The sequence below is a fragment of the Microchirus variegatus genome (assembly GCF_963457635.1).
Source record: "Microchirus variegatus genome assembly, chromosome: 11".
Lineage (NCBI taxonomy): Eukaryota > Metazoa > Chordata > Actinopteri > Pleuronectiformes > Soleidae > Microchirus > Microchirus variegatus.
Window position 1 is genome coordinate 13368806 of NC_139812.1, and position 19701 is coordinate 13388506.

A 19701-nucleotide genomic window follows, 5' to 3' on the forward strand; every position below is an offset into this window, starting at 1 on the left:
GCCGAGCCCTATTCAGGATTTGCGACTTTGCCTTTTAGCACGTTGCATTTTTGCTCCTGAGGGCCACTGTATCACAATCAAGGCAAATCTCTCATATAAAACAATACCAACTCTTTCATATTCGTGTACTTACAAAAACAACAGTTTCAACTAAAACATTATTAGAAAGCCAGAATATCAAAGGCACATTCCTCTGAGCTGCACTTGGTGTTATAGGTGGAAGGTGTTTTTCAACACCGCTCGCCTTTATCAGCTTCATCTCGAAGATCTCTCCTTCGAGTTAATCCTCCTCTAGCGGGTGATAGCAGCAAGTGATAGTGTTCATGTCTTGTTACCAGCAACATATGTTCCCTTTCATACAATAGCAGCTTTCCAACCATTTAATAGGATTGCTGCTGTTGTTGTTGTTGTTGCTTTTTTTAATTCCCCTGCTCAACACACAACAAACACTTCCTCGAAGTGGTGCGACATGCGCCGAGGGAATCTGCGTCCACATTTCACAACAAATCAGCCCAGGTCAGAAGCTAAAATTGGCCTCCAGTGATAGACTGGATATTGAAAAACAGCTCGTCAACACGACGAGAGGCGAAAGTGGATTTTCCAGTTTGAAAGCAGAATCGTCTCTGCTCAGGGCCATTACCCCGTGTTCAAAGAGATTAATTATGTGAGATGCAATTGATACAGCGCTGTGCTGCTCCTCGATCAGTACTGGTCATGTTCACTGACAATAACGATTAGTTTTATAAAGTGGCTGCTCCACCGATGATAAACTGAATCGGAGAGCAGCTCGACTATAATGCAGCTTTTTGAAATGAACCGTGTTTAAAATTAATTTCTCATTATTTATTTATTGGTGAAATTTCCTTCCAAATGTGTTGGATAACCTAGTATTAAGTAGGTTTAATTTGTCCATTGTGGGCTATTATTAAATACATGATGGTCCAAAATGCCAGAAGAGATGACCCAGCTCCTGATATACATAGGGTTAGTAATCACAGGGTACCTCACGATACAATACGCGGCCCATGATACCAATACTATCACGATACAACGATTCTGTGATAATCAATAGATTGCAAGACAATCATATAGCGATACATCACGATATCTGTCTAAATGAAGAAAACAAAACGTGTTTAAAAAGTGCAGGATTTCTCTTCACATATAGACAAAAAAGTGCATAAAGTCTCTGTATTGAACGTGAGGCCATCTCTTAACGTAGCTTTCTCCGACAGTATCCCGCTGTAAACCTTTACACACTTAAAAAGAAACATCATCTCTGAGAGGTTGACATCAGCAAACCAGGCATCCGTGCAGCTCTGTAAATAAAGGAGAATCTGAAACCACGAGGATGTTCATAAGCAGTTATACCAAAACTTTTAAATGCCCTCAAATTCCGCTTCCTCTCGTCCCCATTAATGAAGCATCTCTGATGTTTCCTCGCACAAGATATACTTTTCGTGGCACTCATCAAAGTGAGCAAATCCCACGTCGTACTTTGATGTGCTTAACGCAGTTTTGACTCGCATCTCATTACAGAGATAATTAATAGTTTAATTAGCAGCAATTCTCGACATCTGACAGCTTCTCAGGCTCACTTTAATGAGAAACGATACAAAAAGCTCACTTTTTCGGAAATTCAATTTTCAGACCTCGCGTCATATCTGTGTTTCCGCTCCGCTCAGGTGTTTTGTGGCGTAATTGCCACCAAACTTTTAATGCTGATGTTTTGTTAATTCCCCCCCCTCGCACTGATTCAGCCTATATACCACAAAGCCACGGAAACACCGCTCTTCACCAGGGGGACAAAGTGCCCAAATATGTGCAATGCAAACAACTTAGGTGTATTAATTTTAACTCTCATTACCTTGAAGCAAAGCAATCATTTTCTATGATTGAAAATAATATAAGCACGCATTATGAATAAAAAGCAATCATCATTTTTGTGCTTTTTTTTTTTTTTTGCACAATGTTTGCAATTAACACTTGAATCTAAATTAAACTAAACATTTTCAGAAGTGCCGAGACACTGCGGAGGCAAAACGCTGCAGATCAAAAAAGATCAAAGTAACAGTGAGAGGAGAGACAATCTCACACGAGTTTACAGATGCTGAAGAGAGCTAAACACAGCAAGAAACAGCGTGTGCCTCTTGTTCGGGCAGAGAAACAATAGCATGGGCGACGGCCAAGAGAAAAGCTCCTCCCCACCCCCAACTGTTCACACAACTTCCAGTTTACGACCGCTCACAGCAGTTTACAGCAGCTAAATTTCATTTTCTACTCCCAAATCCTATCGCACATTATCCTGTACATTGCATTAAGGCCCTAATCTTCCCTTTCTCTTCCTCAGAAGAAGAAAGGAGCGCCTTCATGATTAACCCACTTTACAGCAATAAATAAACGCATCATCCAGTAATGTACACCAGATTTAATTTGGAGGGGAAAAAGGGGCCAGAACGCTCAAATCGCTGAAATGTAATGAAAAATATTACAATGCAGACACCAATGAGCGCCTTAGGAATTAATTTGAATGCTCCATCATTTTCTCTCTCACTCTCTGGATTGTTTTTTTCCCCTCAGCCAACTCTGCGACTTTTGCCCTTCCACACTCTGCTGGTGTGAAGTCTTCAAAACATACGGGGGGGAAGAAACACGATCAATCCACCATTAAAAAAACAACTATTTTATTAAATGAACTGAAGAAAAAGCGTTCAGTCTGCCATGTTCCTCACATGTAGCCCATGTTGCTCTTGCTTTCCCAACGCTGTTTCGCCTCAAAGCTGCAACAGACAAAAAAAATACATAAAATAACTGAATTAATTAATACCATCAAGTGATCGAAGACTTATGCAGGCTTCACACATGAACCCAAATGACAGAGGTGATGGAAAAACGTAAACACCAGGACATAAAGAATCATCATACCCCCAGATTATTTCCTCCTTTCTCTTCTGCGCCGTCCTCACAGCTTCCTCTTCCTGTTTGTGTTGCACAAAGTCGCGGCAATCTGCCGCTTGAGCAATTTTCACAGCCAGCTATTCAGAGGCAGACAGAGGAGAGAGGCTCATTAGGGGAAAAAAAAAAGAAATCGGTCTGTGGCAAGCACGCGCTTTTCAAACTGATTATGTCACGATGGCTTCACTTCAGTGTCTCCTCTGCCTCCTCCATCCACGCCACAGCAAAGACATCACTGGACAACACATGACTCCTCCTCACAATATCATAACATTTAACGTCATTTAACATGCAGAAATAAACGCATCTTGCACAATGAGAGAAATGTGCATGATATAGATAAAGCGTATTAAAGAGTAATAACCATACTAGGACTGCAACTAAGGATTATTTGCATAATCCATTAATCTGTCGCCTATTCTCTCGATTAGTCGAGTAATCACTTGGTTCATAAAATGTTGGTCAGTGTTTGTCAAACCGGGAAATTATGAAGCTCTCAAATGTCTTGTTTTTGTCCACAAACCAGAATTCATCAGTTTCAGATTTCTTTGTTATGTGGAGTAAAATAAACCAGAACATATTCACATTTAAGGAGCTGAAAAACCACACAAACTCAAAATAGATTAATAATCGAGTAGTAGATTCAGCACTAAACAATACAACTTAACAACAGTTTTCCTATGTTTTAATTATACACACGTGATACACTTTAAAATGTATCCTGGTCATGATCAAGTTCTGGAGCACAAAGAACAGAAAACTGTTAAAATTAGCCAGGGAAAACTGTAAAAAAAAAAGAGAAAGAAAATCACTGTCTTAATTTTCTAAGCCAAGTCATTCAAACATCTGTGACTGAAAACAATAACAAAGCAATTAATCAGTAACATAATGTGCAGATTAATGAGTCATGATGAGCATCATTACTTGATGAGCAACTCTACTGATTTTGCTTCAGTGCCCTTTGTTTTCTTTAAAAATACAACCTTTCACTGTCTTTATGATCTACAACTACTAACAAAAACACTGTATCTGCAGTGTAAAAGTAACAATAACACAGTGGCGACATACTCTATGTGTGCATTGGTGTTCAAAAATGTTAGTAGAGGTGTTTTTTTTATGCAAGGGTGTAATTCCTCAAAGCTGTAGAAATTACAGCAGCATTGTTTCATTAGTATCGTTCTAATCTATTTTGCCTTTTGTTTATTGTGTTTCAGAGGGAATTGTATTTTTACGCTCCTGGCTCACAGTCTCTCCTGCACATCGTCTCTTCTTCATGGCGTCTTTCTTCTTGTTTAACGTGCAAATGAAATTAGCACAGAAACAATGTTCCCTGAGAGACAATGTTCAGCATTTTGCTGTTTTTTTTCTCTCTCCCTTCCTCTCTCTCTCCCTCCATCTCAAAAATGTTGTAATGGCATTTTTTTTCCCAACTCATCACCAGTGTCTAAAAGTACTGCAGGCAGTCCCAGGGAAAAAAAAAAATCAGAAGTGAAGAGAATGACCGTGACTGCAAGAGGCAAACATTCAAATCCCAGGAAAGACATGTGTGTATTGTGAAGCAGAATAATCCCAATAACCCCAGTCACACAGAAGCACAGGAAACAAAGGGAAAAATCCTGCCTCCTCCGTCACTCCTGAGATAGGTTTATTATTCAAGCAAAGGCAAAGTTTGATAAACAACTTGGAACAATTTCACCAAACCTTTGGGTAATTCTCTGTAATATTCAGAGTACAATCAGGGAGGAGGGGGGGGGTCTTAAGGTAATGAGGAAATGTGCCACCACTGTGCCACTTACAAAAAAAAAAAAAAAAAAAAAGGACCTGCTGGAAAAAAAATGTTTCAATTATAATTAAGTGGGATAAACTTTATTAGAAAGACTGAAACTAAAATATCTCCTAATGCATGCTGGGATTAAGCAGGTCAGAGCGAGCAGGCAGGAAAAATTAAACTCTAAAGGCTTTTTATCACCATATTTCAGGAACCAAGGGTGTAAAATGTTCTAATTTGGGATACATTAAAAGCCATAAAGGTCTTTCAAAAAAGATTAATGGTACTTTGCTTGGATTTAAGATAAGGGCTCCGGCTGGCTGCAAAGTACTGGGCTCCACCAGGCCCTCGAGGCATTCATCTATACAGTCACTGGAAGATTTGTGAAAGCGTCTGAATAACCTGAAGCGTACATACGATGACAGTTCTCCAGTTCTTTGCCATTTCATAGGTTTTAAATCATGTTTTCTCCTGTTAAAGACAGTTCTAACAGGCGATTGCTCTTTCCTTTTTTTTTTTTTTTTTTACATTTGCAGTAGATTTAGCGAGCAGATAAAAACCACACCAGGGTTTCTCTGCTCCTTGTTAGATGGGTGTAGGTGCTAGATGCTTTTGAGTGGCTCCGATACAGCAATGAGATTATAAATCAGACGTTTATTCAATTGTTGATGGATCCGGGAGAAGCTCCTGCTCTATGTTTGTGCAAAAAAAAAAAAAAAAAAAATCATTGGCTTATTGGCTTAAATCAAATGATGCTGAATGGTTTCATTTAGAGATTTACAAACACAGACTTTTTATTTTTTACCATAGCCTTCACTATATTTAAAACATTAAAAGGTTTTTAATTTTTACCCCCCTCCTTTTTTTTTTTTTTTCATCAGTTTAGGCTACAATCCCTGATGGTCTTTACTGGGGCTCAACATTAATGTCAACCAAGTTACCTAGGAGACAGAACAGATCAAAGAGACAACAAACCCTCCAATGTCTGATTAATCAAGCCTGCAAACAGCTTATTTCTTTTAGCCTGCATGCAAGTATGAAAATGAGATTCCGAGAGCAGTACATTGTGCAGATTTGTTCATTCTTATCTGAACAAAGCCAGCGGCAGCTTATTTCATGGATCACTGGCACTGTCAGCGCTGTGGCGCTGAGCAGGTGACGGCTCCTCTTTCTGTGGCGAGAACAAAATTAGCAAAAAGTCGGCACAAATTAGCCTCTCATATTTTCAGTAATATGACATTATTTTTCATTTACTTTTTTGATCCACTTTTCAGGATTTTTTTCACCCCCCCCCCCTAACCCTCCCTTCCCCTTGTGTGCTTCACACTGCCAAATCCTAACACATCAGAGGCTGGGGGGAAAAATAAGAATGAAGCGACAAAGCAGGAATAAAAGGCAGGAGACGGGAAAACCTCCTGCTCTCTTTGTTTATGCCGTTCCTAAAAGGCAATTCTTCCCACTCTGTCACATACTAACATATAATTAAGTGTCCATCACGAGCATATTTCTGTGCCTCTCTCTCTCTTGTGTGGCCTGTGCACAGTTCTCTTAAAAAACTAGGTTTATTCAGAGGATTAATACTCTGACCTTTGGAAGATTTGAAGGCAAAAAAACATTCATTGTGCACAATGTTGGCACTGCAGCTGCAGCAGCAGCAGCAGCAGCAGCAGCAGCTTAAGGCCGTGAGGAAGGTTAAGTCAATAGCACCGTTTTCTGTTCATTCATGTTTGGGTCGTCATGGAGATCCAAAAGGAGAGCCAAACATGGGGCCTCAATACAAAAAAAATCTATTGCTGCTGTGTAAGACATACAGAAGATGAACCAAGTCCATCTTTATGAAGAGTGAGTTTTACACCGCTGTTTGGGTTAGGGTTAGGGTTACCGTCTGTTTTCCTGCATTATTTTGAAGGCGTGTGATGAACGGAGCGGAAGCGTCGGGACGTTTTTCTGAGCAGCTCAAGGGTCACAAAAGGAGTGTGGCAATTAAACAGCAATTGGAAAAAAGACAATAGCTGAATAAAAAATGAGGAAAAAAATTAGTTTCCATGTGGATAAAAACGTTAAAGCTCCCATTAACAATGTGAAATAAATGATGGCTTCAAGGAAGAAATGGCCTTAAACCCATTCATAAATTTCCAATCCAGGAAGCCTCTTCCAATTAAAACGTGTGAGAGGTGGATTAACAAGGGCTATATGACTTTGCCTCACTAAATCACCTCCCCAAGCTGCTCTGCTGCATTTGACGTGTAAACGATTAATGACCAGCCTAATGCTCTTATCACACTACCTTAATGCCTAAATAATGTGGCCTTAGTCAACTTTGGAAAGCAGGGCTATATAAGAAAGGAATGAATATCAGATTAAGCAGCGTGTGTGTGTGTTATTTCAGCATAATTTCGGAGAGCTGAGGCAGAGGGTGGGGGGGTGGGGGGAGGAAGAAAAAACGAGGTTTGGCTACAAAGGAAGGGCCAAAAGATCAAGAGGTCAATCAGTACCACCCGTATCACTTTAAAAAGCAGGAATGTTTCAATTAGCTAGCCTATTTTTTAAATCTATGAACTAAGGTAACATGAAGCGAGGTTACCTTCTAGAATGTCATGTCAACACACATAGGAACAACACAATCATGTCTGAAGAGTGCAAAATATTTTAAATATTCCACTTGACATCACAGATCAAGAAAAAGAAGAAGGAACCAACAAAAATGAATCATAATCAAATGATGTTCTCAATTCTAAATTGGACCATAGGTGTGAGTGTGAGAGTAAATGGTTGTTCGTCTCTATACATGTGATCCCTGTGATGGACTGGTGACCTGACCAGGGTGTGACTCCGCCTTTCGCCCTATGTCAGCTGGCTCCGGCCCCTGCTACCCTCATATGGAGGATAAAGCAGTAGACAATGAATGAATGAATGAATGAATGAATGAATGCCAGTAAAGGGACAGCTCCAATTTGATTTAAATTCAACTTAAAAGTAGAAGATGTACCCAAATAATCAACTGATTGCTTTCTCAATTGAATTTATGTATGAGGATAACCTTTGAGATGTATCATCTTGTTCTATTTTCGAGTTGTTCAACGTAATATAAAACAATGTACATTTCTGAGTTGCATTTTAGCTGAGATTGGCGACCCTCATGAGGATAGAGCGGTATAAGACGGATGGATGGTAAATAAAGCTCTCAAATAATTGTAGCAACATTTCAGTAAAAACACTATTACAATAGTAGTATAAATTGAAGTGAAAATAATAAGTCCAAATATATTTCAAAATCTGTGCGTCCAGGACATTCAATTCCACTATTGATCATCTCAAAAGTATCATCGTTGCTTGGGAGTTTGAGGAACAATGTATTATTAATTACCATGGCATGGCTTATTTTACTCGCACTGTTCCGACCAAAGTTTATCAGACTTTCATGGGGCATCCTCACAAGAGCTTGTTGTAATCTTTCCTACACTTTGACAAACAGAATTACACGACGAGCTAAACAAAAAAAAGAGAGTCACTCCAGGGAAACAGCACAGTAGAACAGCCATGTCACAATTTTCTCTTCTAGTAATCTGATGCTAGATACACATGACATGTCATCTATAGGGAGTCGGCGAGGAAAAAAAAGAAAAAAAATCATCTCTGAAAGTTCACTTGCTTTGTGTGCTTTCCATTATCTCTCCTCTTCTGAGTAGGGTAGGCTAATTAGCCAGCTTTGAACTCGCACTTAGAATAATATGCCATCAACAGTTTTATAAGCTAATTAGAAAAAACAGTTTAATTAATGAGTGACTGGCAATAAAATGGCAATCATGAAAAAAGAAACTGATGGTGCTAAGCTTCCACTACCACCAATTAAGGCCTAATTACAAACAAATTATATATGTGTTTTGCTGTGGGCATGAATTTAAAAAAAAAAAAAAAATGGCTTTAATTAAAAGAGAAAACATGCTAATTAATTAAACAGCACACACATCTACATTGAAAAGTATGCTTTGTCTATCGAGTAATTAATGAAATACAATAATCCAAATGAGATTCCAAGGCATTTGATAAAAGCTTAGTACCCATTTCAAAATCCATTTCAAAATTAATGGGCGAAAAATTTAATGTGAGTCATGCAGAGATACAATAAAAGTTCATTCAGTGATAAATTGCTTATGCGGAGGGGAAATGAACAAAGAGGAGAGTTTCCCTAAACTCAGTCAAGTGGCCTGGGGTGTGGGGGGGGGAGGTCGTCGAGGAGAGAGTGAGACTCCTCTGATGTGGGCTGGGGAAAGTCAGAATCTGATAACACCTACATTTCACAAAAAGCGCTGCTCATGAATTTATTTTGATTACCAACAGGGCACGGGGGGAAAAGTGCTGAGAGGGAAAACTGTGTTGTGTTAAATAACATAAATATCATGAAACACTCTTAGTTCAGCTCTTTGTTTTAACTAAGCCACCATGTCTCCTCCGACAAAGTGCTGCAACACCTTTGTTTCACAGCATTTAAGCGAGGCTTTCCAAAGGGTAGATTTCAAGGACAGTGGGGCTTTTCCTTTCAGCTGCTGCTTCTATTGAAATATGAGCTGGAACATAATGAGCGATATCATAACCATCCCAGTATGTTCAAATGCTAAACCATGAATGGAGCCAATTAATACATATTCATATGGTTAATTATTGCATAATAAGTGGTCTAACTATTAAATGGCCACACAGTTTTATGAAAATATAGTGATTAGGTTAATCGTGCCCATGAGGCTAAAAAGAAATGTTTACGAAGTAAAGGGCACCCATCAAGAATGGACTACAGGGTGATATAAACTTCGCTTTATTTCAAAGATTAGAACAAATAAATAAATAGATTTTCTGGAAGGATGTGGCAAAAATCATTTCAAAGGTTATTTGTTTCAGTATCAGTGTATATTTCACAACACTTTACCTTGGCAACATCCCAGATGGATTGGGTAAAACCAATATTTATCTCTTAAAAAGTAAAAAGTCCATCAGAGAATACTGGCAGCCCCACTATACATACTTTATATGTCATATTGTAAATACATGCCCTAATGACTTATTCAATACGGCTCCAAAAAGATATAGGGGTGAAAAACGATGGCAAAAATGGCGAGTTTATTTAACTAATGAGACAGACAGTTAATGTCGACTATCTGTATTGTGTATGGTATTGCGTCTTGCTTTTGTACTAAAATGTAAAAACTTGCAAATGAAAAGTATATAAAAAAAGAAAATGAATAAACAGTTTGCGGGTAATATAAAAAACTGAATATCATAAACTCTGAGTATGTGGGGAACACACATTATGATGAGTTCAAAAAGTATTAACTGGGTTAGAGGTTCTAATCTTTAAAGGTGCCATATGTAAGAATGTGGCCAAAAACGGTTACTACATTCAAATTCAAAATACCGAGGTCTTTTAGGTTTCGTTTTTTGACGTAACTGGCAACCCGTGGTTGCTCGGCAGCTGAGACTCTACTGACTGCAATGATTGGTACACGGTGGTAGGTGGCGCCACATGCCAAAACATGATTTCAAAACATAAACATGATTTGCAGTCTGCAAAAAAAATGTTTTAATGCAAATATTTTGGCTGTACTGTTGTTGTTGGTGAGTTCAGTTTGTTATATGAATATTATTCCTGAGTCTCTGACATATTAGGATTTTATGGCCAGTTGCTTTAGATTTATTACATAATGCATCTTTAAGAAATCTGGCAATGATTTCAGTTTTCTTTTTACCATATGTGCAAACAATTATCTGCACTGCATTATGTAATGACAACAAAATCATACAATACAAAAGTGCAAGGGCAACTGCAAAAGTCCTGCTCTAAAAAGGTCAATATAATCTGTTACTCTCTTTTTTAACAATTTGTCATCACTTAAGTCAATCGTCTGAACAAACTGGCCTCGTTGACACTTCAACATTCTGTGAAACAGAACTCTATCTAAATGAAACAGTGATAATACTGACCCTCCACAGCACCAGTGTGCGTTGCCATTTCCATGCAGTTCAGATCAAGGCAGCAGCCACACAACTACTTTCCATGTTTCCTATTCTTTAGCTCCGGTAAGTCATGAGATGGACTCACTGTTGTAACAGACTACAGAGACTTTCTGTTTTGAAGTGGTAATGCTGCTCTAATAGTGGGTGATGAGTGCTGTGGAGAAACTGTAAGCTTTAACACGCCATGACCGTCTTTTGTGGTGAAATATACCCACTTACTCTATATAAAGTACACCTCCTGTTCATTTCATAATACCTTAGTGGCTCTGTTTTATAAAGGGGGAAAAAAAGAGCATGGCTGTAATTATTTATTGTAAGGCTAATGTTGAACGAAATAGTAGAGGGTGGATTAGTGCGACAAAGAAAAAACTGTACAGTCGTGCTGGGGATCACAGAATGTTTTATAGTAACTTTTTAATACCAATCTAGTTTAATAAAGCTTAAACATTTAAAATCTAAAACAGTGACTCTTCGGTTGGAAACTCAGTATTTGATTAATTTAAATCATACCTATGTAAAAGAATTGTTGCAAATAATGGGACTATATCACATTGAGTGAGGGAAGGAGTTCCACAGGGATCAACCTTAAAACCCTTAGTTTGCTTTGTGTTTGTAAATCAGATATAATTGAGAGCTTGTCTGTATGCAGACTTTGAACCTTTGTTAATTCAAAGGATATTTTTTTTGTCAGTTCAGAATTCTGCAATTTTACTATATTTAAGTAAAACGTAAACTCTTTGCCTGAGACAAACACTTTACTTAAACCAGATTTGTTAATAACTGGAACACTTCTAAAGGACATATGTTGGTCACTGACTTATGAGGTTTATGTTAACCCACACGTTATTATGATTATCCTGAATAGCATGGGTGTCAAAGGGAATTGTGTATGGCATGATATACTCAAGTTACAATAGGTCTACTTAAAGATAGTAGAAAATCATGCAATACATTTTTCAATAAAATAAATTAAAGAACAAGGCTTTTAAAATAGTAAGACAATTAGATGGCATTGTTCAAATTCAAACATGAACTGTTTCCTTTAGGTTTTCATTGTTACATACTGTATTAAAGCTTAAAAAATAGATGAATAGGAAGATGGGATATGGACACCAAGCCACAAGTCAGCCATAGAGGACGTTCCAAACATGGCAGACAAATGTCATATGCTCTGTCAAGACAATTGATGAGCTTTGTGTCCTTTATACATTTTGTCTCTCACTCAATATCTTGTCAACTTACACCAGTTTAAAATAGGCACTAATCTACACTGGAGGCTGGTGATCCAGTCCTCTTAATTGGATGAGTTGTAAGGCTTTATCCTCTCTAAACTACTAGGTCTTCTATGAGACAATAAGCATTTGACTTTACTTTGTGTCTTCCAAGACTTGCTCAGCGGAACATACGGACATCTGTATGAAAAATAAACCCTATCTGCACAGTTGTCTGTGCAATGTAGACATTAATAATATTGTGTTACCTAAAAATGGTTTCTGAGCTATCTTTGGAGGCGGTGAAACCTCCGATCAAACAAAAAAAAAAAGAAGTTGGATGTCTTAATTAAATTATCTAAAACAAAGACTTAAAGCCTTGGGAATTATTAAGAAACTGTAATGAGAATTAAAAAAGGAAAAAATAAACTTAACCTGCGATATCCGAGCAACACGTCTCAGAAGTTTGACAGATGAAAGAGCCAATTTGTGAGAAGCCTTCAAAACAGCGTTTTACCTCATTGTTTTAATGTACAGATTAAAAAGAAGAAAGTAGAGCAAATGGAAATCATTAATTGATTTGAGGGAGCTCAAAACAGCAGAAACAAACATTTTTGTTTCACAAAAAGGATTCTGACAGCAAGCACTCTATCTTCCTTCCATTTCCCTTTGCTTTGAGGAGATAAGTGGTACAACATTAGATTGAGGAATGGAAAATGCATTGAAACGCCGTCATCCTACATATACCGGCATTTTCTTTACAAAACAATGCCTGGAGGGACAAACGGGGCCTATTTAGTCCTTCACAGCTGTCGCAATGCTTTTGCATTTTTTTAAGCAAAGAAAACCTGCTCCTATTCTTACAGTGAAAAGCCTGGTGCAATCATGTCTTAGTGTTATGACCGTAAACAAATTAAACATCTACGCCATTCTGCGCCAAATGAGCCACTCAATTATAACCTTGAAGATGATTCAGGCCACAGTGGAGATTATTGATCCTCTAAATGTCTGTCACTGTGCTCCTGTCAAAAGGGAACACAAAAGCTGAAATGCTAGAGATGGCGTCATCAAATATGTATCATAAGGTTTTCTAAAATGTATTTTCACAACTGCTTTATTCAGAAACTAATAGTGCACGTTTTTACTTTCAGGGATTTAACAATGGTCAATTCACTACCCTCGTAAAATGAAGTTATCACTGCTGAACAATGACTTGCGGCTGCCAGACCGCTGTCACGTCCCATCACGGTTTTGGCAAGACTCAAGGCAGATGTCAGAGAGGGTAGAACCTGGGCTCAGGCTAAAACCAATCCACCAGCACTCTAAGAGGCTTTCTCAAAGCACAGCACAGGTGCCACTCACAGAAGCTTTCATTTAACTCCTCCGTATCTGACCACGCTGCTGACGGGGGGGGGGGGGGGGGGGGGGGTTGTGATGCTGCACAGTACCATCTATTACACAGGGAGAAACCACGGCCACACATGTAATGACAATTCAATCAACATTACAACTGATTGTTTCAATTGGAACCATGATTGTTTTTTTTCAACTATTCTTCCACAGTCCAGTGTGTGAAATTTAAGTGAAATGATTTTCATTTGGCAGAAATTTAAGATAAAATAATTATGCTTATTATTATATATGTATATTTTTTTACAACCATACTATCACCTGATTTTATTAATTGTTGTTTTTCATTAACCCAGAATGAGCCTTTGGAGGTCAGCTCTATGGAGGCCGCCATTCTGGACCACCAGGGTTTTACCCACAATGGACAAAAGACAACATCTTTTCAGTTTTCATGCTAAATAAATACTGCAAAGTTACTCCAACACCCGTGAAAGGGATGGGTAAGGTGAGGAATGCCAAATACACCAGTGATCCAGATGGATCCTGACATTTAAAGCATTTTACTCTCTATATTTTGTAATTGTGTATTGTATGTTTTGGGTAACATCTACTGTACGTCTTTCCGTCCAGGGAGTGGATCCCTCACCTGTGGTTCTACCTAAGGTTTCTACCTCTTTCTTTTTTTGTTATAAGTTTTTTTCCCCTGGTAGTTTTTCCTTACCCAGGTCGAGGGTCTAAGGACAGGGGTTGTTACCAACCCTGTGAAAGCCCTGTGAGACAAACTGTGTTTTGTAATTGTGGGCTATATAAATAAAACAAATAAATAAAAAATACATTTGATTTGATTTCACGAATTACCAATAAATGTTGGAAACACTGGCAGACAAGATTCTTTTGAAAACATCAAATATGATTTAGAACAATCACATATTCTGTAGTACAATTTAATTCTCAATACACTACTTTTGGGCAATGATTTATTGTCTGACATTCAGAATATCACTGTATCATGTGATTCTTGACAGCTAGGATGTGATATTTGAATATTTGCAACGATTTTTCTGCTTGGATGTGCTTGAAATATAGCCAACCAGAGACCAATCATTGCCAGAAATATTATTACATTTGATTCAAATTAAAAAGGTTCAAACTTATGGACACAACTACACAAAAATTAAAAACAAATTAAGAGTAAAGGGTGAATTTCGGCCCGAACCCAAGAAACATCCATTGGCATCACTGATATTTCTCTATATGTATAACGTAATGTACTACACCAGTTAAACTAAGCTAACTAATGGCTGTAGTTCTATAGCCAGCTTTATTGTATAGACACGAGATATATATTAAAGACGACATTCATGTTTCCAAGAACAGCTAAAATATTGAAATCAGTTTCGCTAAAATAAAAATAATTTCAAAACCTTATTTATGCAACTCTCCTGCAATACACACAGCGCTGAAATCCATGGCCACACAGTATGTTACATGTTTGTGCTGCTACTATTAATAAATACAAATATCTTATGGGATGCTGTAAGCAATACTCATCATGAAACAAAGAAGTTAAACTTTGATGCTCAAAGAAGAGCAATTCTCCCGGTAGAGAAGTAACACTGCAGCTGGGCGTCTTTTTAACCACAATTATATGTGTGTGTGGGGGCTACATTTTATGCTAAATTAGTTTCAAACCACTGCCAAGGCGGTTAGTTACAAAACTTCAGGCACTGCATTTAGGGACATGTACACTTCAAAGGTATGAAACTCTTACCTGCAGAATGATTTAACAGTTGGCTTGAAAGCAATGTACCCTTCATTAAAAAGCAGAGCCAAAAGTCCTTTAGACACTGCAGCACTTCAAAACTAAGGGGAGGGCTTTCCATTAACTCAATGGAAAAAGGCTGCAGGACTGAATAGTGGCTGTCTGCGTGTGTTTTTGTTCCTCTATGTCTTTGCTGCGGAAATGGCTATGGATCCATTAGTCTGATTTGTCACAGTGGGAGCACCCCAAAGATCTCTTATCAGCACAACGTACCTCTCGAGTGGCGAGTCTGTCGCTCATCTCCTCTGCTTTTCCAATGTCCCCTTCAGCTATGGCCCTCTCTATGCTCTTTTCTAGGCCGGACTGCAGAAGAGGGGGGGGGGAGAAAAAAAAATCAGACTTCTTCGTATTTTTGAAATAGGGGTAGAGAGAGAGAGAGAAATCAAAGAGTAACTTCAAAAGTCCCCAGGGTCTTATTTTTAATATGATTGCCATTACTACAAATATGTAGATTTCCCTTCACAAATGAAAACCTTTTTGATTGGATATTAGTGGGCAAATCTCAGAAATGCTACAGGAGATTACCAAACATAAATGTGACTCTTTAATTACACATTTCCATTACAGGCCTAAGCAGAGGGGGGAGCGGAGAAGCCCCCGGTCACTGATGGTGAGGCAGTTCTGAGCCTATCTGGGGAAGCAAAGCACCAGATTTCTTCAGCCCCCCAAAACTTCATCATGCTAAAAAATGTACTGGTAAGAGCCTGTAATTATTAAAGGGTCTTCTCGGATGTATTGTTTGAGTACCTTTACTCCACAGTTAATGTTCAAGGACAAAACAACCAGACGTAAAAAACACTAAATTAAGAACATTATTTATTATTATGCTATGACTTTGAACCTGACACTGAAGAAACCCAACCAGTGATCCCAATTATCACATATTGTATCTTATTATCAGCCTTTGCATGATGAAATGTATTTTGAGGTCACTAAAGAAACTCTGTGAGCAGATCAATGCACTGCATCTCATCTCAGAAATTGCTATATAAAAAAATAAGAAACAGTCATATTAATTACAAGGATCTGCATCTGAGGGTTCATTATGTTGATGTGATATAATGGCTGCATTCGCAGAGGCAGTGTCATGGAGCCGAAAAACTCCCTTTAGATTTTCATATTTTTCTGGCAGAGAAAGGCCCACATCTCACTTTAATCTCAACCCTACAAGAGAGTGAAATCACCCTAATCTTATCACAAAATGTAGCCAAAACATAATCCTTTTTATTCTTCTTAGTGTCAGACTGAGCGACCATAAGGATTTTTCTAATCCACGTGTCATGTCACATAAAACAATGAGAGCATACAGTGGCACAGAAACACAAAGGACGTGAAGCTGTTACTAACAGCTATGACAGATACAGTATTAAAACCTTTGCAGATAAGTTGGAAGGCAGGAGTCTTTGTTACCTTCAGAGGGGGTTTGGAACATGCAGGGGGATCAAATCGATCATTTACACCAAAATACTGCTTAAGCTCATCCCAGTGCTTCTCCTGTTCCCCCTGACACACTCTGCTGACAGAGAGAATGTGTGTTAATGTTCAGTTCATGTAGACCAGCATGGAGATAAAGCACATTACTGTACATTCACTTTAGTTCAACACTGTGTCCATCCTGTGGCTAGATGCTATTTTTATCTCAAAGACATTAGATGTGTTCCATTAGATATGTTCCTCCTTACACTTCAGGGTGAGATTTTGGGAAAATGCTTGGTTGCAACATTTCTTAATCAATACAACACATCTGTGACGTTACACTGATTGGTTTACAGAGCCTGCTGGCATATAGCTGGTTTAACAAATCATTTCTAAGGATTTATTTTGCATGTTAGCTACAATTCACATATGCTCTGCTTTGCAAAACAATTATTTACCACATCCTTAACGAGGCAGACATTGCTGTCAACTGCATAATCTATTAAAGTTTGATAGTGCAGATGGACATCTTGACTGATTTTGACCATTTGAAGCATGCAATGTGTGAATGTGGAGCTTCAAAACAGTGTTTTGCATTTACAAGCTTTTGTCTCATACTTGCTGATTTACAGACAGCTATTAAACTTTCCAGTGTGACCAATGTAACATGTTGATACCTGGTCTTTGAAGGTTCCCCACTTTCTGTTCCACCTGAAACATATACAGTAAGAGAGATATTTAAAGGTGTATATAATTGTTTCAATTCATTTACATTAGATAAAAAGTCTTCAAGTACCTACGTTGGCTCAAGAACATTTAGACTGAATATTTGTCTGCTGGACAATGTAAAAACACTGCAAATACTAACAAGGGGTGACACATTTCACTGACACCTTTTCTGTGTCGTCTTCTCTTTCTTTTTCTGGGAACCTTCATTGTCTTCGATTCATCTTTCTTCTTCCGCAGATCCTGGAATTTCTTTAAAACACACATTCAAATTCAAGTTCAATCATTATTATAGAGTAAGTATATTTTATTTCTCTAGTACTGTATCTCTAAAGATCCAGTGTGACAAGATCTAGACTTAATGACATCTTATGATGAGACTGCTGCACACTATTAAACAAAGAGTGCAGCACTCCCTTTCCCTCATTAGGGAACTACAGTGGCCTTCTTTATATGTTCAGGCCGCTTTAAAAAACATGGCTACACAACATGGCAGCCTTTGCAAATCATGATCCTAACCTAAAGTACATTTATACGGCTAATTCGAAATGTTACATAAACCAAATGATTTTAATAATAAAGCAAGTACATTTAAACTTATATAGACATATTTATATTAATCATTACATTTCTTATAATAAATAGAAATAGAATGTGTTATTTTGCACACACACCAATTAGTTACAGTGAATTTGACCTTCGCATTTAACCCATCCTTATAACACACCACGAGTGAACACACAACAGGCGCAGGAGCAATGGGCAGATTGGGTGCCTTGCTTAGGGGCACCCAAGGCAGAGTTTGAACCAACAACCTTCTGGTTACAAGCCTGATTTCTTTCCTCTTGGCCACTGTAGTTCAGTAGGGCTTAAAAAACCTAATGTTTGTGCATTGCACAGAAATGTTAACCGTCAACAATGTGTCTGTCCTCCCCTTAGCTTATAACACAATCATTTCACAGCTCACTGCACAACATACTTGCCACATTTCCTGGGAAATACCGGGCATGCTGCATGTCGGTGAATCACTGTGTGACTCGCTGGCAGCGTGGGTCGCTAGTGGATCGAGCAGTGATGTGCTGTTTGTCCGTGAAGAGCTCTCACACTGCTCATCCTCTGACTTCTTCTTCTCTTCAACACCAACCTCCTGTTCATCTTCCTCGTCACCTGAACTGAGGTCGTTTTCGGTCAGACCTTTAGGCAGAAGTCCGCTGTACATTTCGAATCAGCGGTATGAGGTCACATTAAACGTTGGAATTTAACATTTATTTTGCACAATCAAAGAAACGTCTCGAAATCGGTACATTTCTGGCATTTTCTGGCAGCAGTAAGAGCGGACCTTCATTTCCGGGTAAACAAAGTGACGTCAGCTACAGGAACGCACCGATTGGCTTAGAGCTCGGCAAGTGAATCATCTCTGTCCAATGAGAACTGTGATAACAAATTGAGCACGATGTCAAGACAAAGGCTCTTATTGGCTGGTTGTGGTAAGAGGAAGGAACGTTTACGTTGTTATATTTTTGTTGCTAACAAAGCTAACAAAGTGTACGGCCACATTGCAAATGTTGGCTAAGAATGACCATGAGGGAGGGACAAATATAAAGACTTTCAGCATTCTTTGCTGGTCTTTGCGGTGAAGTAAAGTCAAGAGCAAGCTGTTGTGGAGCATTTCTAATGGAGGTGAGCCGGGCAACTGACAGTCCCATGAATTACCAGAATCATTCAAATGTGAACCTATATTTGTGGTGAGATAAGCTCCCTTCTATGACCAATGGCTCGCAATTTGCTCAAAGTGCTGTGGGCATTACATTATTATCAGAATGATTAGCATGCAAATCTTGTATAGCCCCTGGCACTGGCACAGGAACATCTACCCTTTTACACTCATTCAAAATCAGGCATTCATTCATTTGCATCTTATTGCGAAGCCAACAATTTAACTACATTATAACCCTGTATTTTGTTTGCTGTATGAATGTGGACTGAGACCTGTAACACCAAGCTATACATTAAGAGGTCAGTGCAAGTTCAGGCAGGCTGGAGAATGTATAGGAAAAGGACAGTTTTTCAGGAAACCATTGTAAAAAAAAAAAAAACACTGGAAATTATGTCCAGCTATACTATATATGCAGTACTATACATTATGTATGTGTATGTATTGTTCCTTGTTCTATGCCAATTCCAAACATTTAATTCATATTGGAAACAATATCATTAGGTTATTATCCTTGCATTGTAATATACCATTATTTGTATATGTTATCATCCTGATGTCACATGGTAATATAATACTCTTTTTGATAGTTTGTCCTCCCTTTGTTTCATAATAGCTGTCCACATCAGAAGTTCAATAAAATATAATCAAATACTATGTTAGTCTTGAAACCAGTGATTATTCCTATACTTCTGTAATTCATTTTATGTTTTGAGTATATTACATGAGT

At 38.3% G+C, this 19701-nt stretch overlaps 1 protein-coding gene across 3 annotated transcripts; it reads right to left on the reverse strand.

Moving 5' to 3' along the window:
• Positions 1-2540: 2540 nt before the first annotated feature.
• On the reverse strand, positions 2541-18563 carry fam204a (family with sequence similarity 204 member A). Of its 3 annotated transcripts, none has more exons than XM_083898113.1 (8): positions 18237-18563; positions 17425-17509; positions 17209-17242; positions 16526-16628; positions 15329-15418; positions 2926-3035; positions 2733-2780; positions 2541-2625 (listed from the first exon to the last, which is right to left on the reverse strand). In XM_083898113.1, the coding sequence occupies exons 1-8, from the start codon at positions 18474-18476 to the stop codon at positions 2577-2579; spliced, it is 759 nt and encodes a 252-aa protein (XP_083754239.1). In that variant the 5' UTR covers positions 18477-18563; the 3' UTR covers positions 2541-2576. The 3 variants fall into 3 exon arrangements, with proteins under 3 accessions (XP_083754239.1, XP_083754238.1, XP_083754240.1); XM_083898112.1 differs by having other exon boundaries at positions 16526-16631; XM_083898114.1 differs by lacking the exon at positions 2541-2625 and having other exon boundaries at positions 2663-2780; positions 16526-16631.
• Between the last annotated feature and the right edge of the window lie 1138 nt (positions 18564-19701).

Excerpts from the sequence above, each read along its gene's own strand:
- fam204a (XM_083898112.1), bottom strand. The coding sequence starts at position 18,476 with ATGTACAGCGGACTTCTGCCTAAAGGTCTGACCGAAAACGACCTCAGT. Across the intron at positions 17,243-17,424 it reads GAGAAGACGACACAGAAAAG|GTGGAACAGAAAGTGGGGAA; the intron begins GTGTCAGTGAAA and ends TATATGTTTCAG. Across the intron at positions 2,781-2,925 it reads AAGGAGGAAATAATCTGGGG|CTTTGAGGCGAAACAGCGTT; the intron begins GTATGATGATTC and ends TGTCTGTTGCAG.